Source organism: Mercenaria mercenaria, chromosome 6, assembly GCF_021730395.1.
Source record: "Mercenaria mercenaria strain notata chromosome 6, MADL_Memer_1, whole genome shotgun sequence".
Classification (NCBI taxonomy): Eukaryota; Metazoa; Mollusca; class Bivalvia; order Venerida; family Veneridae; genus Mercenaria; species Mercenaria mercenaria.
Window position 1 is genome coordinate 86,405,102 of NC_069366.1, and position 27,415 is coordinate 86,432,516.

The 27,415-nt window shown below is 34.6% G+C and overlaps 1 protein-coding gene across 1 annotated transcript; it reads left to right on the top strand.

Annotated features, from left to right (window-relative positions):
* Positions 1 to 15,744: 15,744 nt before the first annotated feature.
* Positions 15,745 to 27,154, top strand: LOC123549958 (uncharacterized). Its single transcript, XM_045338400.2, has 4 exons — positions 15,745 to 16,122; positions 18,607 to 18,768; positions 19,400 to 19,506; positions 20,747 to 27,154. Exons 1-4 carry the CDS (start codon positions 15,873 to 15,875, stop codon positions 20,819 to 20,821), a joined length of 594 nt encoding a protein of 197 aa, XP_045194335.1. The 5' UTR covers positions 15,745 to 15,872; the 3' UTR covers positions 20,822 to 27,154.
* Positions 27,155 to 27,415: the final 261 nt, after the last annotated feature.

Consider the following 27,415-nt stretch of genomic DNA (forward strand, 5'->3'; position numbering starts at 1 on the left):
GGCAATTTTGTTGCGATTTTTTCCGCCATCATCAAATTAAATTTATTCTAAACCTATAAAAACATAAAAAGCCGACACAGTGGGTTGCGCTTTTACACTGTAACAATGGTCGTGTGACCGCTAATGAAGGTACTAGCCGGTGCTATTGATATACGAACCGTTTGTGAAATTACTAAAACAGATCGTCCTGGGGGTCATAAAGCCTGCACAGGCCTCTAATGATGTAGGCACGCCACAAAATTGTATCTTTTGTTACATCGACCATACTCTGACTTTGCAGACAAATAAGCAACCCGTGTACATTACCTGAAAAAAGTTAATTATTTTCATTTCATAGACTGGATACCGGAAATGCTTGTAATTAAAGCGTATCACTGTTGATGTCAACATCTTTGTTGCGGTATAAATAGTTAAAATGATTAAGGTTAAACTGAAATTATGCACTTTTTATAACTGAACGTTTAATATGGTATTATCCATTGCAAAACAATTGGAACATTTTTCTATTTGCCTTTTAATAGTTCTAAAATATCCATCTTTCACTGATTCTTCAATAAAAGTTTTATCTTTAGATATTTACTTCAAATATGTTAAAAATCGTCATCAAATGTAGTTAACTTAAAAAGTTGCTTATGTAGAGCAAAGACATGGAATAACAGTCCTTTGTAAAAAAAAAACCCTTCCAGAGTTTAGTGGTAGTTGTTAATTCTAATGCATAGTACTACTCACACACAAGAACCTACTAATGTTGTGCTTACATAACCTGTATGTAGTGATTGTTCACATTTTCAGATATGAAAACTGGGTCCAGCATACCTTTAAAATACTTATTATAGCAAGTATGAGGAAATGAACATATAAAATAAGAAAGCTATGAGGTATGACAATTCAAGTTCGTGTAGTTTATGAATATAATATCCTTAACATATTCAAGCCAACCAAAAATGTATTTATAGTATTTGCAGAAGTAAATGCTTTTTCCCCGCCCCCGCTGATTTTAGATTGTAAATATACGTATAATGGATAAATCAACGTTCCTGTAGCGATGTTTAATTTTTTTTTTAATTTGTTTTCTTTTGGTTTGCTTCAAGACGCCTACGACAACACAAAATAGCTTTACGACACAGAACGCAATGGCAGCTAAAAGCCAAGTTTCATACATTTCGTTAAAACATTGAGTTTTCCTGTTTTAAACATTTTAAAAGCTTTTACAGCCAGCTCTTAATCCCTATTGATCTGCTTATACAGTAAAGCAAAGCAACGAAAAATCGACTTTGACAAAGTGAACGTAAATAATTTCCACAAATATTTTCTTACAGTAGATGGAGCATATTGATTCTGTCATTCGGATAATGCCGATGTTTATTCTGCCACAAGGCGACTAATGGAAGTACTCCAAACAGCAAGTGTTAGAGCAAACATAGAAGCGGACGTTATATCTTTCCGTTTTCCTTCCTATCTTCCGTCAAAAACGGACAATCGTCGACTCGATATTTCCCTTATGGCAACTTGTGTTAACAATCTTTAATAAAAATAATGCCGGCCACTTTCTCTTCCTCAGAAATATGTAGGTATCAAAGCGATATATCGCAATTAATCTACACAGACAAAATGAACGTCTCTTCCGTCAAAACTGGAAATTGTTGGCACATTATAACAAAATATTTTCCTTATGGAAAATTGTATTAGACAATGATCGCCAGAGTCTCCACTCTGCGAAACATGTATCAAAGAAGTTTTTGAAACCTCGGGCAACGTCATAGAAAATTAAACTGATATTTTCCTCCAAATTGGGTATACACTTTTTATTAAAATAATGGCTGTTATATTCTCTCCTCTGAAAATTGTGAATAAAACTAAATATCAAAGGGTAAGATTAAAGGCGCTGACAAATTTTAAGAAAAGTTGTTTAGTTTGCCCATGTAAATGACTTACTTTCAAAATGGATAACGTTACACGTCACTGTTCGCTGTACTTATAAATGACTTCAAATGGTTTAACATGATTTTTCAACTGTAGCGGCTGTAAGCTTGCCTATCCTTACCTTACCTAACCTAATTTAACCTAACTTTAACTTACCTAAACTAACATAACCATCCATAACCTAACCTTGCTTAATTTACACTAAACTAACCTAAAATAAACTATCATAACCTAATCTTTGAGCCAGTATTGACTTGTTCTCTAAAAGTAACTAATAACTTCCCCACAAAAATCAGGAGTGTAGGGAAAATGGTCCCAAACTCTCAATTTTTAGAAAATGACGAAAATAATAAATTACGATATATACAATGTCTATGTATGTAGAGGATAGAGAAGAAACAGTCTAACGTCTGAACAATGTAAAATTTACATTTTAGAACCTTATAAAACGTCGTCGTTAATTATGGGAAAAAAGAGAGAAAAAAAACCAGAAACACCGAATGATGGATAAACACCTGAGTTGATTGTGTCCACAAATTCGTTAATCACATTCTATAGTATATTTGAGAAATCAAATACTTTGATTGAAATACAAGATAAAAGCCAGGACATGAGCTATTTGATTTCTTGCACTTAACAATATTGAAAGGTAAAGATTCCTAGTTATAAGAAAGGTTTGATAGAAATCAATGTTTTCAATGCTCTTCAAACGAGCTTTAATCTCAGGAAGAAACGAAATGTCTTGTGTGCGTGTTCTGTCAACATTACATGTTTCATGTATTTCTGACAAGTCGAAACAAGTTACCATTAACGTGCTTTATGACCATGTAGAACCGTTAAGAGCAAATGGCCAGGCTTAACCACGTGACTTGAGTGAGCGTGCTGGACGGAAGAAGGGTCCGAGCGTATCCGAAAACTAATTACGACAAACCTAATGCAACTCCACCCATGCACACTAATTTGAGCTGCGTGACAGGAGTAGCCGATGACTAAATAACTGTCACCAACAATTTAGTTAGCGTTTTTTTAGGTATTATCGCTAAAGGATTTTAAACAATGCTTTTGTTCCTTTGGAATTTATTTTACGAAATATCCACGATCTACAGCATATGCTCGCAAAAGGATAAAAAGTATACCAGATATATGAGGTCACATGGGACTAAAATATCAAAATAATAGTACACGCGGTTTGGGTGAAGGTAAAGAGATTGCATTAAGCAACACACTAACTTGTTTTGAAATACAGTATTTATATTTAAAATGTACGGCATTACGGATGTTATAAAGTTTACAATACAATAAAACATTGTACATACATTGGCCGAGTTGCATGTTCAGATCATTGTGTTCTTAAGAAAAACAGCCAGCACATACAGTATCAAATGTGACATGTCTGGATGCTACAAAGACTTCACGATGTTTTAGGTTGTAGTGACTTTCACCTTCGAGGCTGCCATTTTAACTCAATCATGCTACTTATCTTTCCTACTGAAAAAAATAACAAATTTGCTAACACTGAGAAACCTGAATTTTGATGCAGCTAATACAAAATCAGCAGAATCAACATCATACACGGTGTTAAATACAAATTAGTTAAGTTCTTAAATTCTGTATTTTGAATAAAAACAAAATGAAGATTTTTAACGATATTTTAAAAATTATTTTTGATCAGTTTTAAGTTTTCTCTATCTTTAGATTGTATACAACCACTTGAAACGTGACGAAATAGACGGTCAACATGATGAACAAGCAGAAAAGCAGACGAGACTTTCACACACCTTTGAGATAATTGGAAAAAGCAAGAAGAATGTTCGCAAGTTTAAGCTTGAAGATTCAGACAGAAAGGTAGACATAAAAAATCTAAATCTGTAATTAGCTCACCATTCAAAAGTTAGATCACTGTATTTGCATACCATGGGAATCATAGAATTTAAACTTTCCCATGTTAAGATGTCAATATAGAAAACAATAAGTCTTTTAGTGCGAATTGATTTCTGAATTTTCTACATCCGTTTTGATTCCTAACTCGATGAGCATACACGGGCTGCACGTCGATAGCTTTTACGTGCCCACGTGTTGATCAAAAGAGAACACTTTGGATGGAAAGTCAGGTATTGTGGAGGAATAGCACAGCTTATTGGACAAACCTTGGTGCAATGAGAAAAACTCTATGCTTAATCGGATAATCTTTGGAATCAAAGACTTGTGTGTTGTCTTATCTTGGGAAGACATGCGTCCAGTATCAAAAAGTATGCAACGAAATTGAACTAGGTCTACTTTCCGTGGGAAAATTCTCACATGTAAGGACAGGATCCCATGAAATGGCGTTGGATCTAGAGAGACGTTATTTAACATATTTAAGGAATAATGACTTAAGATCAAAACCCAGTTTTGAAGCGCAGCTCTTAAAGCGATGATAATGTTGGCTCGATAAAGTAGTTAGTTTATCTGTTTAATTCATACAACATAAAGAATTAGTTGCAAATGTTAGGTGTCCTTTCACTTGCTACAGGATATATTTGTATCAGTCATATATTCCATCAAGATACTTTGGCCATAGTCAAAAGTATTTTTATACGTGAGACTTTCGGGTTACACCAGCGGCTAGTTTCATCTGCATCGTTTCTTATTAAAATCTTAACTTTGCACTCTTGTTTTTAAAAGTGCTGCGGCAATATTTAGATAAAAGAACAGAGCAGAACAGAACATATATTTTATTGCTTGTAATACATCATTAATATACAATACCGTTTTACAATAAATGATACCATATATCACATGAAGGGTAACAAATAATAAACAGACTTTTTGCATTTATAGTATACAAAATGGATGAATCGAGTTTAGCTTGCACTTCTAAATTCCAAGCTTTGATTTATTTTGCAAATTTATATACTAGTATAATTGTCTACAGTTAGCAATAGCTGAATAAGTTATTCAGTGGGATCTTGGAATAAAACTGATTGTTCGATATTTAATAAGATTTATGAATAAGAAAAACAGTAAAATGTTTATCTCTTTAAATAAAGATATATACAGCACAGCATATAGGTTCGTGATGGAATGCGCGGGTATCTGCGAAAAAACCGTTTTAACACTCAAAGGCTGCAATTTAGCCTTCAAAAGAACCTGTTATACCAATCATATTAAATAATGTAATATCAAATATGTATATTTTGAAGTTAAACCTTTGGGTAAAACGTCTAAATTGTTTCGCGACAGCTAAAATGAACGAATAAAACAGAAACTGTTAGTCTGTGATAACGCGTTTTCGGCAACAGTCATTTTGTTCTTCAGAGCTTTGTCGTAGCAATCACAGAGGAAAGTGAGCTGGGCAATTCTGTAAAAAACCGTGTAATACGACACTCTAATAAAACGGTTTTATTTCACGATAATACTCAATTTATCAACGAGATTACCAATTATGGCATTTTTCATCTTAACGAGGGCTCTGGGTTCCAATCGCAGTTTGAATCTTTCATTAAAACTCAAGTCACGTGTCCAACATCTCGAAATTTCTCGCGATATCGTCGTCGCTGGCGCGACAGATAATTTGCTTTGCACACGCCCGGGAACAAATTTCAAGTTTCCACGAAACTACACATAAGAATTAGAAGCACAGTATCAAGAAAAAGTCAACATATCTAAGAAAACTGAACATTTATCAGCACGCGCGCAAGTAAATTTATCAATACAGATTTTTACAAAATAGAAATAAAGACAACAAGCAATACCCATAGTTTTGCAACCATTTATGTTCCGAGGCTGGAAATTCCCACGGGACTATCTTTCATGATTCATTTGTATGAACAAAGCTAAAATCTTATCTTTTTTTAAATCATTTTATCTATGCGTATATTTTGTGCTAACTGTGAATTTAAAGACATATTTGCAAAAATATTCCGTAGATATACATATAGGAAATTTAACTATTTTATGTATAGAAATAAAATCCAATTTGTTGAGGGACCGGATAATATTGAACACTTTTTGAATGGCATGCCGTTCAAAAGTCAGGACAGAAGGTAAAACATTTTGACTATTGACCGGCAATCCATTCAACGAGTGTTTTATTACATTACATAAGAAACAAAATTCCATACTTTTATTCTCTAGTTTTGACTTTTGTCCACAGCAAATGGAGTATGTAAAAGATACAGACGTTATATAGCACAAATTATAGAACGGCAGTTTTTATTAGGTGATATGTAATAATCACCAATATACAACTGTAAGGATTCTATTACCACCAGAAAAATCTTTATAAATGAGTAATATTCCTCCATGCAAACTTCCCCATGTTTTAATGGAAAGGATTATATCGTGTAAACATTATGCCTTTTCTCTGTCGATTTTCCCTCGTGGATTTTTTAAAATATATTATAGCGTATACTCGTAAGGAAATTATTCTCCCATGCACTATATTCCCGCAGGGAATTTAACCATGTATAAAGGAGTTAACGATATTGTCTTGAGGAATCTTGAGGAATAGAAAACCGTCAAAAACGATGGTACGCCCACACACACCGGTTACCAAAATAAAGGGTAATGCGGTGGTTGCAAAATTTTACATAATGTCGTTATTAACTTTGTGTAACTTTATGATAAATAAAGAGCCCTGCCTGTCTGTTGAAAGTTGCCCAATGCACTAGAGGAAAATAATGATTTTGAAGGACAAGACTCCCATACACTGATGTTACAATGGGAAAATTTTCCCATTCTACAAAAATGAGAATGATGTTGCCACAAGAAAATATTCTATTCGCTTATGGAAAGAACCATATTCCCGAGTGAAATCTTTAAAGGAAAAAGATGATATGCATGTGGTAACAATATCTCAGGCTCTAAAGTAGTCGGTAAGCTATCAGACATTTCTCCCAAATATGTTTGAGAAAATGATTACATCCCATGGGAAATTCTTTCCCTTGCAACTATTCCCAAGGGAAAATTCATCCACTCCCTAAAGGAGAGAAATATGCTAACCTGTGGGAAAATTTCTTATCACGATATGTACTACACATCAATTGCGCACTACAGGTCTGAGTAACATTCCTAGAAGTCAATGTTCTCATTGGTTAAAGGATATAGTGTTTAAAACTTTTTAACGCATAGAATAAAAAGACGACGTTTTCGCTGAAAAAAATCACCTATCCATTGAGGTGATGTTCCCTTGGAAAATTTATGTGCAAACAAAGAGGAGACTATTCCAGCAGGAAAATGTCTCCATTCTTCTGCCATAGATAAAATTCAGGTAATATTCTCCTATCTAAGGATGTTTCCTAGTGGAAACTTCCCTAGTACAACAGAAGACGATACTATTCATGCTGTAAAAACTCTTCAAACGGGAAAAACTCCAATGCACTACAGATGAGTCTTACATTTCTTCAGGAAAATTCTCGCATAACTTCAGCAGATCACTACCGTACTAAGAATACCCCCGCCCCCTCCAAAAATAGTAAGAAGAATTTGTATCACAGGATTTTTAACTTTTTAACTACGATTTCGAATAAAATGCAACGTATTAAAATTTATGATTTTAATATCTCTGCATATCTTTAAGTAATCAGCATATATTACGACTCCTTATTCAAAACCATCTATCCAAATTTCAACAAGAGAGCAGTTTGAAAGACAGCTATATTTCTCAGTTGAAAATGGAAGATGAATCAATAAAGATTAAGGGGTAGAATTACGGTCATGTCCTAGTTTGACTTTTATCTTTACGTAAAGTTTCATTAAATTCTTTTTCACTTGTTCAAAATTATTGTCTGGTTGAAAAGTTACGAGTACGAAGTCGCAATTTTCCATTTCTATATATATCTAAAATTATATATGTAAGTAGCACGTAATCCTTGGCGCCATCGTTTAAAGATGCTTGAAAATAAATGTCTAACAAACTTAATTTTGAATAAAGCATAAGGTAAAACATATAATATAACATTTACATCAAATTAGGCGCAATGATCCTGCTTCAACTCAACAGTCGTTTCTTCGTCTAATAAATAGAATTCCTATGTCTTACACGGCTTAAAGAAATGTCAATCTTCGCTAATCAGAATTTTATTGGCACTCCAGCAATCCCCGAAAGCTTTTATTTTTCTTCCTATTTAATGCCAAGAGATTCGATAGTGCTGAACGGAAAGGACTAATTTTGCTCATAACCGGTTCATAATGCCACCAAAAGCCTTTCAATATTCATTCAATATGTCCTTCCTATTTCAATCTATTCATTAGTGTTCTTTATACATCAATTACATGGAAAACAAGGGTTGATTGTTTCAGTAAATGCAGGATCAGGTCGATGCAGACAAAGGAATCAGATATAGAAAAGGAACGATAGACGATTTTGTTTAGCCGTAAATGATATTGTGAAAAGCAGTGAATTATATCTTAATTCTGTTATATACTTACATACTTGGAATAATATGCTTTACCCTGCTAATTCCTAAAATGGATTCGTCTGTCACTCAATTTGAGCAGTACCATTTATTATTCGAATGGGTGTTCACTGAAAATGTACTGACTGAATAGCCAACAGTTCAGACCATGATCCTTGGTCTGCCCTGGTTGCAAAGGCAAAATCACTTGCCGGCAGCAGGCTAAAGGTTAAAGAACACTGTACTAAAGAACCTAACTGTATAGTCATCATTCTTAAAAAGGTTCTTTGCTTTATAAACGTTTTAAAACTCTTACAGTTCAGCGGTTTCTGAAAGGGTCATTCATTTTACTGACAGAAACTTTTTCTAACCCCTGAAAACAATTTTTATGTCTAGCTGATGTACTTAAATAATCTAAAACAAAATAAATTCTTGGATGTGGCTCCAAAGACCTGAATGAAACATTTGCACATGGAAGTCACTTTAATTTTGTGCACCGCAATGATCTATTTAGGCATATATTCTATAACATCATTTATATGAAGAATACTGTGAAAAAAATATTGACAAGTAAAGATGATTCATGATAAAATTGAAAGTTTGTTTTACATGCTTTTGCTTATAATGTGGCTGTCGTGGACTTGTTAGAACTCGAAAATATCTAAGTGACATGATAATTGCTGTTGTTCAAATTCACCTATGTAGCAAATGAAATACTTTTCCCCATTTTCTTCTTTGGACTGGACTGGTATAGTCGGATTTTCAGAGATGTTAGTTTCTGCTCTGGATCAGTTTAATCGGGTCTTCAGTATAGGTATGTTTTCTGCTAAATCATTTTGATTTCACTATGCTTATTTTGCTCAACACAGCACGAGGTGTTCAGGGAGAGCGATTTAGACTACTCAACGCCTAGTGTCCGTCCACATTTCTCAGAACGACATTACCTCTGGACGCATTTGTCGAGAGGGCTAAGACGCTTTCCTACAGAGGTGAAGGCCTGCGGTGTATCCTTGGGCAAGGCACTTTATCACGATTGCCTCAGTCGACCCAGCTGTATATCTGTACCAGCAAATTGCTGGGGATAGGAAGGTATAATTGGTTTTAACTGTTGTTAAAATAGGGTCGCTCAAAAGCTCTACAGAGCTTATGTTAATTGCTTCACAAAGCGACGGTAAATAAAATTTACCTTTGCCTTTACCTCTATTACAATTTGGTGGAAGTTAAAATATTCTTCGTTCATAAGTAATCAAATTTCAATTAGGGGCTAAGATAGAAACATCTTTAAACGACATAATGGTACGTTTACAATTACTCAGTAGAACTGATTCTTGGGTGAACCTCTACAATATTACTTAAATTTGTTAAAAACATAGTCGCAAAGGGTGTGGTCACTTTTCCATAAACGATATAATGGGATATTGAATCAATGTCTTGCCAGGAACTGCTGACATTCTAACTAAGAAAACAACTTGACCTCCATAAGTCGCGGCATGTTTCCTAGATATACAGTATCCGAAACTATGTGTGCATCAGCTGGACGAAATTCTAAATAATTTCACTGAAATATTACTACAAAAAGTTTTCATGCTTGTGCACTTCTTTGAAATCTTTGCCTTTAGGGGCATGACCATATTTCATTTTATGACTTTTTTGAGAAATCTGTAAATCCTTTTAAGATCTGCTGACCAGATATCAGCATAGTTTCGCAGGAATATCCCTTTATTGACCAATAAACTGATACGATTTGTCAAATAATACAAAACATGAATGACTTTAGCGTGGCTTCCCTCGCCCTATATTATGGGTGATTAAGAATATCTGATACCATTTCGATTTTGTTGCATATTATCGTACAAACATGCATTTCGCAGCAAAAACATCAGCAGAGTTCAAAGTTTTAATGAGTAAAAAAAGTTCGTAAAAACGTTGACGTTTAAACAACGTCATAACGTTTACAATGACGCCATATCGTTTACAACGTTTTCAAAATGGCAACGTCAACGCCAAAAGCTACAGAAATCGTTCAACTAAATTTTGAGACTCATTCACCAGTCACAGTAATCCGTAGTATGCAGAAAAAAGTATCCAGAAGATGAAAAGCTCACGGGAGCCACAAAACTGCAAGTGCTAAGACTTGTGAAGCGTTTCAAGCAAACAGGCTCCGTTAAAGACAGAAGGCGTACAGTGGACGGCATAGGTCAAGTCGCAGCGATGAGAACACTGCAGAAGTTTATTGGTTAATTGAAGAGACGCCTCAAACGTCAGTAAGAAACGTTCTAAGTGACATTTCTAACACATGTACATCAAGTTACAGTAGTGTTTACACAGCTTTACGTCACGACTTAAAATTTTATCCGTACACTGTGCCAGTTCTGCAACATTTGGACTCTGACATCAACAGTATGTTAGAATTTGCACATTGGATGAAAAACAATATTGATATTGCTGATAAAATCTGGTTCTAGGATGAGTCACATTTCTATTTTGGGAAATCAAAAACCAAATTATTATTATCATATAATGTTGAACGCCCGCTTCATGTTGAGAAAGTGCCTTAATGGGCAGCATTGAGTGTATCTGGGGTTATTGGTCCGCTCTTCGAATCAGATGGGAATGTTCAAACTGTTAATAGTGAGCGCTATTTGACATTGTTAAAAAAAGAAATTTCTTCCGTCTCTGCAAAGACGAGGAATTGCTATTGATGAGATCTGGTTCCAGCTGGATGGAGCGACACCACATACTGCAGGACAAGTTCTTTAGTGGTTGCGTGACACATTTGGCAACAATTTCATTTCTTTTAAAACTGAAAATTCGGCAACCACATTCACCCGATATGAATCCGCTTGACTTTTTCCTCTGGGGATTTTTGTAAGAAAGGGTATACAACCCTAAACCAGAAAACCTCAATGAACTGAAGCAGGCCATCCGTAAAGAAATCCGAAAAATTACGCTTCAGACCTGCGAACGTAGCCCGCCCGCTTAGCTCAGTAGGTAAGAGCGTTGGTCTACGGACCGCTGGGTCGCGAGTTCGATCCTCGGGCGGGGCGTATGTTCTCCGTGACTATTTGATAAACGACATTGTGTCTGAAATCATTAGTCCTCCACCTCTGATACTTCATGTCGGGAAGTTGGCAGTTACTTGCGGAGAACAGGTTTGTACTGGTACAGAATCCAGGAACACTGGTTAGCTTAACTGCCCGCCGTTACATGACTGAAATACTGTTGAAAAACGGCGTTAAACCCAAAACAAACAAACAAACAAACAAACAAACAAACAAAGACCTGCGAACGTGTAATTGGAAACTTCAAACAGAGATAGGACGTTGTGATTGCTGGAAAAGGACGTCATGTTGAATATTTATTATAAATGTAATCGCTTACTAAAATTTATTCAGTATGTAAATATTCTGCTTTTTGGTACCAATTAAAACTTTAAACAGTACAGATTTTATCATTATTTTAAATTTAAAAATCCGTCAGAATTTGAAAGTGTTATAAGATAAGGAAATGGTATCAGATATTATGAATCACCCTGTATATAAATGACATTTGGAAATCGTCTTGTCTAACTTGGTTTGACACTATTTTAAGTCTTTCTTAGGTGACCCTCTTCCAAATTTGTTCTCACCTAGTTGACTCTTTGCGAAATAGCTTCATTTTCTCTGTATGTTAGCAGTGAAAGCTTTTAAAATCATCCTCTCTAAAAGCGCTAGTCTGAATTATGATAAATTGACGAACATTTTTTGAGTGACCCAAGATTAAAGGGAGAGAACAACGCTTATAGCGGTGATTCTACTTACAGTTTTTACACCCCTTGAATTCTTAAAACAATGAATCAATTATGAACTAAAATAACTGTTCAATAACGTTATAAGAATTTTTTTTAGGATTGCACATTAATTCTTGATAACATGCAGAACAAGAGGGCCATAATGGCCCTATATCGCTCACTGTTATCATTGCACTTAAGGACATGAAGGTAAAAAATCATAATCAAGATCAATCAAAAGAATTATGAGAAAATATAGTTGAAATTCTCTTAAAGTTACTTCAAATAAAATTATTTTCAAATCAGGCCAGTAGTTTCATACAAGAAGTTTTCTGTTTAGCCATATGGGAAAATGAGCCCCTCCCCAAGGCGGCCACTTTTTCAATGAATCAAAATTATTTAAAGGAATTTGGTAGAGGGTCACCCAAGAAACATTTGTGTTAAAATATTTTGAAAACGGACCAGCAGTTTCAGACAAAAAGATTTCCAAAGTTCTACATAGGCATATAGGGAAAATAAGCAAAACCCCTTGGGGGCCATGTTTTTCGCTGAATCAAAATTATTTGAAGGAATATAGTAGAGGGTCACCCAATGATCACTAGTGTTGTGTAAAATGGTTTTGAAATCAGTTTTCTGTATAGCCATAAGTCCAAAGGACAGGAACAACAAAGGGAAGACATTTAACCAAAAAGAAAAACAATTCTTACAAGGTACAGATATGTCAAAATACACCTAAAAATTGGAGGTACCATCCATGTTGTACCACAGAAAAGTGGTCTCGGTTTTTCCCTACGGCCAATAATAAAAAAGTTACTAAACAAGCTATTTCAAGTAACATAAAAGGGAAGTAATTAAAAAAAATATTGTAAGTGGACAAAAGAAGGATCTGCCAAATAAAAACAAGAGCACTGCAATGCAACGCAAATGCAGAACAATATACACACAAAACAAAGTCATATGACCTTTGACCTCTAAGTGTGACCTTGACCTTGAAGTGAGCCATCCGAAACATGCGTTCTGCACGTCGTTTCGATGAGGTGAACATTTGTGTCAGGTTATTTTGAAATCCTTCAAGGGGTTCAAGAGTTACAGAGCGGAAGGGAAATTGCTAACCAACAGACAGACAGATAGACGGACACTGAGGCGTTAACATAATATGTCCCTTCGGGCGTATAAAAAGGAATCGAGAACTAATGATGATACAAGTTTTGTGCAAATTTGGTTAAAATCAAATCATAAATGAAACTGCTATTGTGCAGACAATGTCAAAATAGCTAATTCTGGCCCTTTCAGGGGCCATAACTCTGGAACCCATTATGGGATCTGGCCGGTTCAAGAAAGGAACCAAGATCTTATGGTGATACAAGTTGTGTGCAAGTTTGATTAAATTCAAATCATAAATGGAGCTGCTATTATGCAGACAAGGTCAAAATAGCTAATTCTGGCCCTATCAAGGGCCATAAATCTGGAACCCATTATGGGATCTGGTCGGTTAAAAAAGGAACCAAAAGCTGCTATTGTGCAGACAAATAGCTAATTTTGGCCCTTTCAGGGGCCATAACTCTGGAACCCATGATGGGATCTGGCCGGTTCAAGAAAGGAACCGAGATCTTATGGTGACACAAGTTTTGTGCAAGTTTGATTAAATTCAAATCATAAATGAAACTGCTATTTTGCTGACAAGGTCAAAATAGCTAATTTTGGCCCTTTCAGGAACCCATAACGGATTCTGGCCAGTTCAAGAAAAAGAACGAAGATCTTATGGTGATACAAGTTGTTTGCAAATTTGGTTAAAATTAAATCATAAATGAAGCTGCTATTGTGCAGACAAGGTCAAAATAGCTAATTTTGGCCCTTTCAGGGGCCATAACTCTGGAACCCATAACGGAATCTGGCCAGTTCAAAAAAGGAACCGACATCTTATAGTGATACAAGTTGTATGCAAGTTTGGTAAAAATCAAATCGTAAATAAAGCTGCTATTGTGCAGACAAGGTCGAAATAGCTAATTCTGGGACTTTCAGAGGCCATAACTCTGGAACCCATAATGGGATCTGGCCAGTTCAAGAAAGGAACCAAAATCTTTTGGTGATACAAGTTGTGTGCAAGTTTGGTTAAAATAAAATCATAAATGAAACCACTATCGTGCAGATAAGAAATTGTTGACGCACGCACAATAGCAAATTCTGGCCCTTGAAGGGGTAATAACTCTAGAACCCATGATGGGATCTGGCCAGTTTTCGAAAGAAACCGAGATATCATGCCGGTACAAGTTTTGTACAAGTTTGATCAAAATTGCTTGCAAAATGTGGTCTCTATCGTGTTCACAAGAAATGGTGGACGGACGACGGACGGACGGACGACGGACGATCAAAAAAGCTCACCCTGTCACTACGTGACAGGTGAGCTAAAACTAAAAAAAAAAACATTGCGTTGAGAACATATTCAGTGACATATTTTAGTTAGTTTTCAGACGTGTGTAATTAAAATAGTTTTAATTCCATAACGCCGTGAACACTTTTAATATTGAAAATGATTATGCAGACACTTTCTGCACCAAGTAACAAAGAAAAGTACCAATAAGTTTAAGTGACATTATTGTTTTACTAAAAATATGATTAAGCAAATGGAGTCTGACGATTTAGATGCCAAATCACATTTGAATTTGATGGAAACTGTAGGAGTAGCCGAGTAAATAATACCGGAAGAGATTGTAATATTTAAATGTCCGAAACAGAGAATACCACAAAATAAATCTCGAGACTGTGCGCGTGTCCATTGCATGTCAATGATGTATAGGAGAGATCGCCCTGACGTCACGCATTAATACCTGTTTATCTGGTGGTTGGCAAAACAAATGTTTTTTACACGGTTTGTGTATGGGATCGGAGTTTTTAATTTTTAATAACTCTTTCGCTAATTTATGGATTTTAAAAATTAAAAAAGTTTTGAAATGCTTACGATTTTCATATTTTCTCATTTAAATATCTTTTTGAAATGAATGACCATTTTAAATGACATATGATTTTAATAGCGGCGTAGCGATGCTCCAAACATTTAGAAAAAACACTGTAAGTTAAGCATTCATAATAAAGCCATTTTATTTTGAAATAATAATTAAAAGTAATCAATAAATTGCTTGTTTTATATCCTTTCCATTGATCCAAAATTATTGATATCATTTGTGTTTTAAGAAAGTTTAAGCGGTTAGAAAAACATCACTGTTTACAAAAAAACATGGACGCTCGGCGTCTGCCCACCCGAACTTTGTCTTATCAGTTCTAAAAATAGAAAATACAAGGGATTTGTATACAAACACGATCTCTCCTATACAAATTTTCATTTAAGTTGATGTACCTGAGGAGACGAATACGCAAGGAAGTGTGACGGACAGACTAATAGACAGACACAGGAGAAAATGTTTATGATAAAAGAATATAATCAAAGAGGAAAGGGACCGGGCCACTAGTTTTCACAAAAGTTTAATAAGCTTTTGGTCAATAAATCAAAGCAAAAACTGTGTATCTGTTATATTACTGAAGATAAATAGTATAGCTCTTTTAAAAATCACAATACGTCTTTCAAAGTGTTTGATCAGATTTCATATATCGACAAAATCTACAATATATTTAAAATATAAACAAAACAATTCGTTGCTTCAAAAGATAAGTTTCAAACTTCCTTGTCTGCCAAACCTACCATGTTAAATTGATCTCCAATATTGACGAAGTTAAATCTTAAGAATAGCTTCTCGACTAAAAACACAAATTTTTGAACCAGCGAACTATTATAGATTTTGAAAAAGATGGATTTTAAAACTAAACAAAAACTAAAACTACCGTATGCCATAACTTTAGTTGTGATGTATTTAGTTAGTTTTATACTAGTAAATGTAGGATTCTACTCGCCAGTCTGGTACACAAGACATTTGGAGAACTATCAGTACGATTCCAATTTAAGTCAAACTGTTCCGCTGACAAATTGCACTGTCGGGTTAGTGATTGGAACCTGCAGGTATCCATATACCCAGTTGGATAATGAACAGGGCGATTTAGGTAATTATTTCTTTTTGTTGGGTTTAACGTCGCACCGACACAACTATAGGTCATATGGCGAGTTTCCAGCTTTGATGGTGGAGGAAGAACCCAGGTGCCCTTCCGTGCATTATTTCATCACGAGCGGGCACCTAGGTAGAACCACCGACCTTCCGTAAGCCAGCTGGATAGCTTCCTCACATGAAGAATTCAACACCCCGAGTGAGGCTCGAACTCACAGCGGTGAGGGGCAAGTAATTTGAAGTCGGTGACCTAAACTACTCGGTCACGGAGGTCCCCGTCATTATTATTAGATAATTGTCAAGGTGATATAAATGCTTTAGTGACATGAGGTAACTTTTTATGTATTTATTACCTTAAGTTTAGTCTTGACTTATCTTTGAATTAAATCATTGTTTGGTGTTTAGGAGCGGAGCAAACTTACCACGAGGGCGAAATGTCTTTTTGAGATGTATTTTTTGTCGATTCGAAAACGTTTTTAATGATTATTGTCTTAAGTTTGACAGTATCCACAAAATATTTGCCTGTTCTGTGTGGTTTTTCTTTCTTGACGCGCCGGTTTGAGGTTTGACGCTCTGTCGTAATAATTTTGACATACACACGTTGATTTTGTTAAATTATTATACACGGTTTCAGATTTCTTTCTTTCTTTAAATGAACTTTATAAACACACAGGAATTTACAAAGTACTAAATCTGGAAACCAAAATACAGAGAAAGACTACGATATACAGGATTAAAAACTTGAAAAGGAAATAGTAACGTTTGAAATTAGGGGAAAACCCAGTACTTTCACAAAATGGTTACAGAAATATCGGCTTTTATTCAGTAATATATCATTATTTTTAACCTTCATATACTATTAAACAAAATGTATCTTTAGGGAGAGGGTCCAAAATCTTGAGGTGAAGCAATAAAAGTCCATATTTTTATTTTTAAGTGGAGAGAAGAAAGATGCAAAATTTTACAGCGGTTTTCTTTGAATGTTCTCAAGTTCTTCCGAATCGATTAACCGAGTAGTCAAACAAGCATATGAAAATCACTGATAATTAGTACAGCTTTCGAAACGGAACATCCACAGTCGACTGTAGATTCTCTATGTTCGATTATAACTAAAACGTCATCACTAGGTAAAACTCATTCAGCATTTGGCGATTTTGGAAAATGCTTTGATATTTCAAAAAAGTTTTTCTTTATCTATTAAACTATTCGCCCCCCCCCCCCCCCCCCCCCCACACCACCATTTGTAAAAACAATTCAATGCATGTATTGTTCTATCAAAGCGACAGGCAGTCAATACAAAAAATATCTACATCATTTTTCGAATCAATTGACGGGTAGTTTGGATCGATTTGTCTTTTGTTCACAGACGACGCAGTATATTTAACTGAGGTAGTATTGCAATCAATACAAAAAGACAGAAATAATAATATTTGAACAAGGAAGACTTTATAATTTTAACGTGAAGCTATATAATTAGACGACTGTTCCGCAAAATTAATATAATTAAATGTATGCTAGATAGTTTCAGATTTTTTGTTCGCTTTTCATAACTACATGTATTTTGCTTAGTAGATATGACTACACCTGATACATAACTAAGTATCTCCGAAACAGTACGATAGGTTTCAATAAAACTGCAGGATTATAAAAACATGAGTTTCTTGCATGTCAAACTTCTACGGAAGCGCGAGATAGTCTTTATGTTTAGAATGACCCTCATAAAAGGCAGACTTGGTATAATTCATAATGTTATAGTACGATAGTGCAATCTTAAATATTTTGTTCTTTTTAAACATATTTCTCATGAATTTCATACTTTTCTCAGCTCCTAAAACACTTACATTATCCATGCTTTACACCTGACACGCTTAAGAAAGAGGAAGCCTTCTAGAATCGGAGCGTCTTCTGTATCTCGCACCATCCTCCACTTTTCTGGAGGAGTCATCAATACGTTGGAGGATCTAAGGTATCAGTCCGGGCATCTTTTTGTCAGGTACAGAGAGGCGATATTGAAGGATAGTAGAACCTCCGACCTTTCGTAACCCAGTTAATGAAAAGTTCTACTTCACGTGTGGGATTTCGAACCCATAGCGCGTTGGGGCGAATATCAACCTTGACGGAGATGGTATTTGTATAAACGGTCTGACTTAATATTACAAATTTTGAAAGAAAATTAGAACGCTGGCGCCTTAACTTAATAAAATGTAGCAGTTTTATAAATTTAAGTTATGATCCAGAGAGATCACGAAAAAGTGTTTAGGTCTGCTAAAACTTGTATCTTTATCATTATTCAAACCTATACCGATAAAAAGAAATTGCTGATGTTAATTTGTATTGAATTCGCTCCGATACACGCAAATGATAACTACCAATGGCAAATATCGGTGGAGAGAAATGTATGGACACAATAATTGTTGTTTCATAAGTATTAAGGTATATCTACGAATTTGATGTTTGAAAAAAGTCATTTGTTTTGTTCCAGGTTACGTTATTCGTGTCACGTTTTACCTGATTACGACGGCTATGTGTGTATTATACCTGTCCTTTATTTTCCTTGTCGTTGGGCTTGTGTTGCAATGGCTAGAACAACCAATATACATGTCTTTCGTCTCTATTGTTGCCGGAGTACTATATCCTGCAGCAGGTGAGTTACAAGGGTGATTCATTAAATCATGTCGTTGGTCTTCGCATGGCTATACTGTCATTCTGATCACAAATATTTTCATATCATCCCGGCAAAGTATTCTTTCTGCACTGGAATTAATTTCTTGAGTCTTGCTTTGCCTGACCTTTAACCAGCCATTTTTGTTATTTATGGGTCGCTGGGACTCAAAACAAAAACCAAAGTTTCATTCCCAGTGAGCAACTCGTATGTTTTGTTGTTTTTTTTTGTGGGGGAGGTGGGGTGCATTATTAACACTGTTTCCTTTCAGCAGTTGTTTGGCGCGCTCCAAACGCTTTGACTTATGCTCTTGTGTCAACACATGGGGACCCATTTAGCTCAGTTAGAATATGATGGACGATCACGGGTCCCTTTCCAGCTCTGATGGTGGAGGAATACCCCAGGTGCACCTTCGTGCATTATTTCATCAAGGGCGGGCATCTGGGTAGAACCATCGACCTTCCGTAAGCCAGTTCTCTCACCTTAAGAATTCAACGCCCCGAGTGAGACTCGAATCCACATCGGTGAGGGGCAAGTAATTTGAAGTCCTTAACCACTCGGCGGCCACGTTGGTCCCTTGAAAATATGTATAACAAGATGTTTTATATTTTAGCTGTTCTGGTACTAGCTGGAACCATCTATTCGGAGGCTAGTTTCTGGAGCAAGATAGGCAATGCCGTCATCATCACAAACAGCGGGGGAGGACTCATGCTTGTTTGTGTAAGTTTCTGTTAAAATTGGTCTTGACTGTTGACATTGTCGTAAATATTGTGAAAAATATTTCCTATAGTGTGTTGGAGAAAGCATTCATTTGAACCGTTAAGGCAAACCCATGCGGATTTAGAATAAATCATTTGAACACGTTCCTCACAGTAGGAAAGGAAATACATGGTGTGACATATAAACACCAATAGATATTTAGTTTGTTTGCTTCAGCCGACCCTGGTAGCTCTGTAGGAAGAGCACAAAACTATTTATCGTGAGGTTTTGAGAAATAAATGTTCTCCAACACTGTCTTACAAAGGGACATCAAGTCTCAAGGCATATATATCACCGTTTACTTGTTGAAAAACAAGTTGGAAATGGTTCAGAATACAGAACTTGTTGAAAAACAAACTGGAACTGGTTCAAAATATAGAAGAAACAGTTAAATGAACGCCGTAACAGCATCGAAGTAAAATACTGTTGAACGGTACTAAACCATGTTTTGATGTGTGTGTATTTTCTCAACAGCAAAAATTAAATTCATATTACAGTTTTAAATTTTATTGGGAGAAAAATTATGGGATGACATACAAAAACATGAGATCCCAGAGGTTGTGGTTTTCTGTACAACCAACCTGTTCCCAAAGCTATTTTATAGTATTTTGCACACTGAGATTCTAAACTCTATAGCAGATTACTACTTGTTAATAGTTAACTGGAATTCAAACTGAAGACTGCCCTTATTTAAATACTATTTCTAAAACATAAACAGAGGCCATTATATTTGTTCTTATATTGAATTTATTGAACGATATGAATTAAATAAGAAAAGGCGAGGCTCTGCCGAACATTTAATCAATTTTATTCAACGGGTTTAATAAATCCAATATTGAAAACCACAAATGTTATTTTTTTTGTATCTCGGGTATGCATTTTCTTATGAAACATCAACATTTCTTCTTTCTTTTCCTGTAATGGACCAAGTCAATTCGATCAAATACCAAAATTATGTAATGGTGAATTTCACTACTACGACGTCAAACATGTCATGACATTTTGCCTTGATCCGGTTAATGAACGAACTGGTTAGGATGTTTTGAGAGGGGTCGGGAATACAAGATAATATCTTTCATTCTTTTAGTCAGACTGAATAAAGTCAATAAATTACAAATACATTAACGCCACATTCAACAGAAGTTTCATTTACGATTTACTAAAACTAAAGTGTAAATAATGCTTTTAATTTCTTTTTCAGTACATCATGCTTAGAATGTATACGAAAATATTCAAGAAAAAAGGACAGGACATTGAAAGGATAAGTAAATTTTAAGGAAATAAAACCGACAATAAAACGTGAACTGTTTTACTCAAAGATATCTGGATTAAACTTATTCGTGCATTAGGATGGATTCACCTCCACCCGGAGTGTATTTTTATCTTAAAATGTTATATTTCATACTCGATTTCTTTTCAAGATATGTATACCAATTTGTTTTTGGGGAACAGGTCAATTTAGAGGTCGCTGTGTCTGAAAATATACATTTTGTCTTTTATAGCAACTAATTTGACTGTCCACGGTCTATGTATTAGAGAACATTCAACTTTTCCCCTCAAAAATAATAGTTAACCATAATTGTGTGAAGTTCAGTTTGAATTAGTGTAAATTTGTAATTTTGACGTGTATGTACGTATATAAATCGTGTCATTTTGTTGGCAAAGTATGATTCTACGAGAAGTAAAAGAATTCTATCCCTACCCCTGAAAGACCTGGGGATTAAGATTAACAGGGAGACAACTTCGCTAGCAGCAGTGATTCGTCAACTTATATTTAAATTACACACCCCCTCCACCCACCCGTATTGCAATGACACATTTATTACTCAGAAGAAAACATGTTCACACTGGTTATTCGGGTACCTACTCGTGTGAGCGATACCGCCCTCGTGTGATTTATGTACATGTAGGTGAACAGGAAATTCACACCTTTAACAGGTTATTATTCCGTATTTAACTGAAGATTTGAAAAGTTTTAGTACTGAATGTGTAAGATCATACCTTAACTATTTCCATGTCAAATATCTATCTAATATAATCTGAATTACTGTGAAAAAAAATACGTTTTTACTGCGAAAATGAAGACAAGAAACTGATGCCTTGCATAGGGAAAATATTTCGGCGAATGTCATCGACGTCTGCATTATGTCAACTTCGTTAAAATTTATTATTATCTTTTCTTCAACTAAAACAGTATTCTGCAAAATGTTTCTTACTCCTTTAGATTATTTTGCAGTTTGCCATCGTGATCTTGCGCTTAGCGCTTCATGCATCTCTTTCACTGGCGAGCTGTGAAGCCATCGTGATGGTGAAGCTAAACATCACGGTGGTGAAGCGAAAAATTTCGAGAAAAAAAAAAATAAAAAAAAAAAAAGAAACTCCATAACGTGCTTTGTCATTTTGATCTCGCGCTTCGGGTATCGCCTTCCCATGACAGAAAAGCGTGAAAGACGAAGCGCGAGATCACAACGGCGAAGTGCGAAACTATGAAAATTTCAGGCTTTAACATTAGCATTGGGCAGATTTCGTACTAACAGTACTGAATCATAAAACAAGTATTTATACGTAGCGGGATTGTTGCTATAATATTATCTAAACGACATCTAAAACCAAGCATTACACTGAAATCTTGTTTTGATGATTTTTAAAAAAGTTGTTTAAGGTCTTTCGAAATATTATACATATAATTTAGTTACGTAATACGCACTGAAAATATAAAATCACCAATTATATAGAAAGAGCATATTTATCTCACTGTGAATTGGTTGTCAAATACTGTAATATCGTATGACTTGTGCCGGTGTCAATAGCGTAAGATTTAACTAGGTGTAATGAATGGATTTCTATTGAATTTTATTTTCTATGGAATAATAGTTGATAATTTCATACACTTAACTACAATTATAACATATATCTATGATATCAAAGGCTGAGCGTGAAGCTATTATATCTTTTCTTTTTATATATTGTTACAATAGTTTCGCGCTCAGCTCAAGATAATATTATGCGAGACAAATTACGTCTGCAGTGTTATACAAAAAGTCATATTCAACAGCTTTCAGCCTTGAAAATGTAATTTTTTCCGATTTCTCAACCAACATTTTATTAATTGTTAACACTGTATTTTAATTTTGTTACAGAAATTTCCTCCTAGACAGCGTATGATTGTAATATTTCACATGGTCAGGATTATTACAAAATAAGCAATCAGATAGTAGGATTATGAGATAAATTGCAAAACTGTACCTAAATTGTTATAAAACTACAAAGACAATTGGTGAATTTCAATGCACGTTAAATCAACTAATCATATAAATCAGTTTGCTATACAAATAATGTCTATAAGAAACAGGTTCGCTTTATTTTTATTACAAACTCAGGTTATAACGAAAACGCACTTGCTTGTCCCGATGAGTTCGCTAAAACTGGAGTTTACTGTACTTCAAACACAATATGAAGTAAGCAATGATAGTGTATGAAGCCATCTCCGTTGCATGACCCTAGCCAATTAATTGTGTATGGTTGCCAGATTTTCACTACGCAGCTGCGTATTTGCGTAAAGATAGCTACGCGCTTGATAAGATAGGTAAAGAGGACATGAAGCTTAGTAGGTTTGCAGGTTTGTCGAACAATTCAAGCATCGAGGAATTTGCTTATCATCAAAATGTTGAAAATCAGAGCTAAAAGGAACGACGAGAATTTTTTGTGAACTGGGCCCACCCTATGCTTGCTCTGGCTAACATTTTGTACATCATTTCAAAGTTATTACAGTTCGTCTGATACTTAAGGGGACGCATATTGCTACATTCACAGTTCATACAGCAATGCGGAAGGGGTGCATATTCAAGAAATCGATGGTGGGAAAATAAAAAACATATTCCTAAACTGATATAATACTGATGGACACCTATAATATTCAGTATTTTGTGGATAAGGATGTGGTACTATGAATGTAATAGGAAAACAGAGGTGTTTGTGAAAGTACATTCAACACAAAATATTAAGCTTTTGTATAAGGAAAAAACAGGTTTTTTACAATAACAGTGTTCCAAATAATGTTGAAGGGATGAGATTTTCTTTCTAACACACCAGGTTTGCTTAAACATGTAAAAAATTAACGCCACGTCAGTTCATCTCGGGATGGACGCCATATTTCTCATTGACAAAAAAAGTAAACAAAAAAATCAGAGTGGAATTAGCATTGCAAGGACATAACATGACATTCTACACAATGAATACCTTAGAACAGATATCTAAGATGCTACACAGGTCAGGCGGGTTAAATGCATAATGTCGATCACTTGAAATTCATCTTGAAAAGGTGGTTAATTTTAGTTTGTTTACATGGTTTTTAATTTTCCCACGACTTCTCGGCGATTCACTGCAAATGTATTACTGTGCCGGACGAAAGGTAACTCTAATAAACAACGGGAGACAACTTAGGTGTCAGCACGTGTACGATTTTTAAAAAACATGTCGATGATTATAATTTGTTATCAAATAATGAATCCTATTCAGATATTCGTCTTTAATATTAGAAAATTATTAATTTCTGTGGACATTTGTCAAAAAATATTACTTACAGTGGACTACTTTGCGCATCAAACTGGTTTCCGCTTCAGCTGTGAGGCACTTCCGTTATACTTTTGACAACAATAACAAAACACAAAATGAATCAATAAAGTCACTTATAAACCGACTGCTACTTAAATCAGTGTAGGTAAAGTTGTTGTTACAACATTATACATGTTCGTTACGTTATGAGATAAAGTTTATTTTGAACTGCATAATCCATTAACTACGTTTACATGATATTGCATTTACAACTTATTTGACCCCATTTTTTTACGTGAATGACAGCATTCTCGTGCAACTCGTGCAAACAGAGTTATGAAAAGTATGGTGGAGAATTCAAGGACAAATTATAAATGACATTAAAGTGAGGATAACTGTATATTCGTCCAGTTTTGATCATTCATTGACATTCCTGCTGTGTATTAAGTAACTTTTGTGAAAAAGATTAGAATGTTGCTTTTGCACATATACACATTGATTGGACCTCTCAACCAAATTTCATACCTTATTTTAGGGATTTTTAAGACAGTAGATTTTCAAAAGTTTGTTGAATGTGTTTTGATATTTAAGTGCATTGCAGTTCATGAATACCAAGTTAAAAATTAATAATGGCAACATTTCTAGGCCTTTATTGTAAGCCACTAGACTTCTGTAATGATAAATGTTTAATGTATTAAGGGGAATATACTCTTTTAGTTTTGTAATGTGGCATTCCTTGACCACCGTATCTTTTCTTATGCACTACTTTGTAAACAAACTAAATAATGTATTTTAGCTCACATATGCCAAATGAAAAGCAAGACAGTGAACTTATTTCATATTCTTTCTTTAAATTAGAATCTGTAGGACATTGATAAATGTTTGGACAAAGTGAAGCACTATTATTTTCGCACCAAAAAGTCTTAATTGTTGACTTTGAATGTACACAAGAAATCTTATGTAATTCAACAATAACTTTCTTGTTTCAGTTTTTCTCATTTTTATTTTAGTGAGCAATCCTTTGTGTACTTATAACAGTTGAAACAGTATTCATTTCATTTACCAAAACCGTGTACTTTTTTGCAGATAAATTTTATAATACCCCACCCACTTTTTTTCTAATTTCAAAGTATGCGTCCCCTTAAACTTTAACAAAATATCATCTTACCTGTCTTATCGTCTGTTGCTAATTCTGTATTGCAAATGGTGATTATGAATCTAAGGGGAGTAAGTTAAAGTATATACAAACCAATCTGCTCTTATATTGTGCCTTTGTATTGTGCCTTTGTAGATTAGAAGAAAGCGTTTGATTCTGTCGATCGTATGTGTTTATGGAATGAATTGCTTCAGCATAACATTGATGACAAAGTCTTTGAGGCTAAATATACAATATATGATAAAGCCAAATCTTGTGTAAAGAGTAGCTAATGTCTATCAAATTTCTTCATTATAGCTCAACTGGTGTATGACAAGGTGAAAATTTATCACCAATCTTATTTTCTGTTTTCTTGAATGATTTAGTCTCACGTATGCCTATTTTTTTTCAGGACTAGTGGAATTATCAAACAATGTAAAGGACCTGCTAAATGATGATATTTCAGAAATGTTTTCAAGTTATTTTTGTTACTTTATGCAGATGATACAGTGTTATTTGCAGAATCTGAAAATGATTTACAAACTGCATTAAATGTTATGTCATAATATTGTTATATTTGGAAACTTACAGTTCATTCCAATAAATATGAGGTTGTTATTTTTTTTACGTGTAAAAATGCGAAATAAGGCTACCTTTTTTTATAATAATGCGGCACTTGAAGTAGTAGATGACTTCAGTTATCTAGGAATTTAATTTAACAACAATGGTTACTTCAACAAACTAAAATGTATTTGGTTGACCAAGCTAGAAAAAATATGTATGCTCTGTTGAAAAAATGTAGGAAGTTGCAGCTTTGTATTGATTTACAATTACGTTTATTTGAGTCTGTGGTTCAACCAATATTATTGTATGGATCAGAGGTATTGGGTTGTGGTGATGTTAGCATTGTTAAAAGTTTTCAACTTAAATTTTTTTGAAAATGTACTGAAGGTTAAAAAAGTCAACACCTAATGTCATGTTGTTTTTTTTTTTGGCGAGCTTGGTGTCTTACCAATAGATGTTATAATTAGAAATAGAATATTGAACTACTGGTGTACAATTATTAATGGTAAACAAAAAAAGACAAACTGTATACTTTACAGGTTCATGTAGAGACTCCATCAGAAAATGTAAATTATTGTTCTTGGATTTCATATGTAAAAGAACTTTTAGAACAACTTGGATTTGCTGAATACTGGCTGAATCAATCAGTATTTTCACCAGTGTATTTCCGCAATATTGTACAACAGAGGTTGAAGGCCAGTTTATTCAATCCTGGAATGAAAAAAAACTTTGCAAATTTCCAGAAAATGTTTGTGTTACAGAATATTTATAACAACCTTTGAGTTTGAAAATTATTTTAAGTTTTAACAACAAATCTCGCAATATCCATGTGTCATTTCCGATGTAGGAACAATTTGTTACAAGTTGAAAGAGGGATATTTTTGAATATTGAGCTCAAGAACAGGACTTGTTATCTGTGTAATAATACATCTTTAGGAGGTGAATTTCATTACATTATAGAATGTCCGTACTTAAATTTAGACAGAGTAAAATATATACCAAATGACTTTCAACAGTCAAATGTAATTTCATTTCAACGTTTATTTCATAGTAATGATAGTACTCTTCTTTTTAAGTTAGCATTGTTTGTACAGAAAATATTTAAAATTTTTTGGGAGGAATAGGTTTTTGTCACTGGCAGTTATTTGCTGGCCAGTTAAAACACTGGTTAATTCTAAATGTACACCGTCTTTTATCTTTTAGCTTACAAAATATTTGTATCAGATCTATTATGACCGTTAAACTACTGTTTTATTTTATGTAGGCCCTTTAAGTGTTTGTTTTGTTAAATTTGTTGTTATTATAATACTGATGCCCGTATGGGTTCAGTTATAAATAAAATCTTGAAACCTTGAATCTCACAGATTTCCTCCCTTGACGTACATTTAACGTTTACAACCGCTGTGAGGAGTGTGTGAACAAACATTAATTAAAAAGAGATTGGATCTGATAACCAGACTTCCATATCTGCTTCTTTTTCTTCAGTTAGTCACCTGTAAGACACTTATACAGTAGTGTAAATTGTATGCACTTGTAAATAAATCGCATAATTAGCACGAACTTAATGGAGGGTGCACTTATAATTACAAGATACGATAAAAGGCAGATTTATGAAGC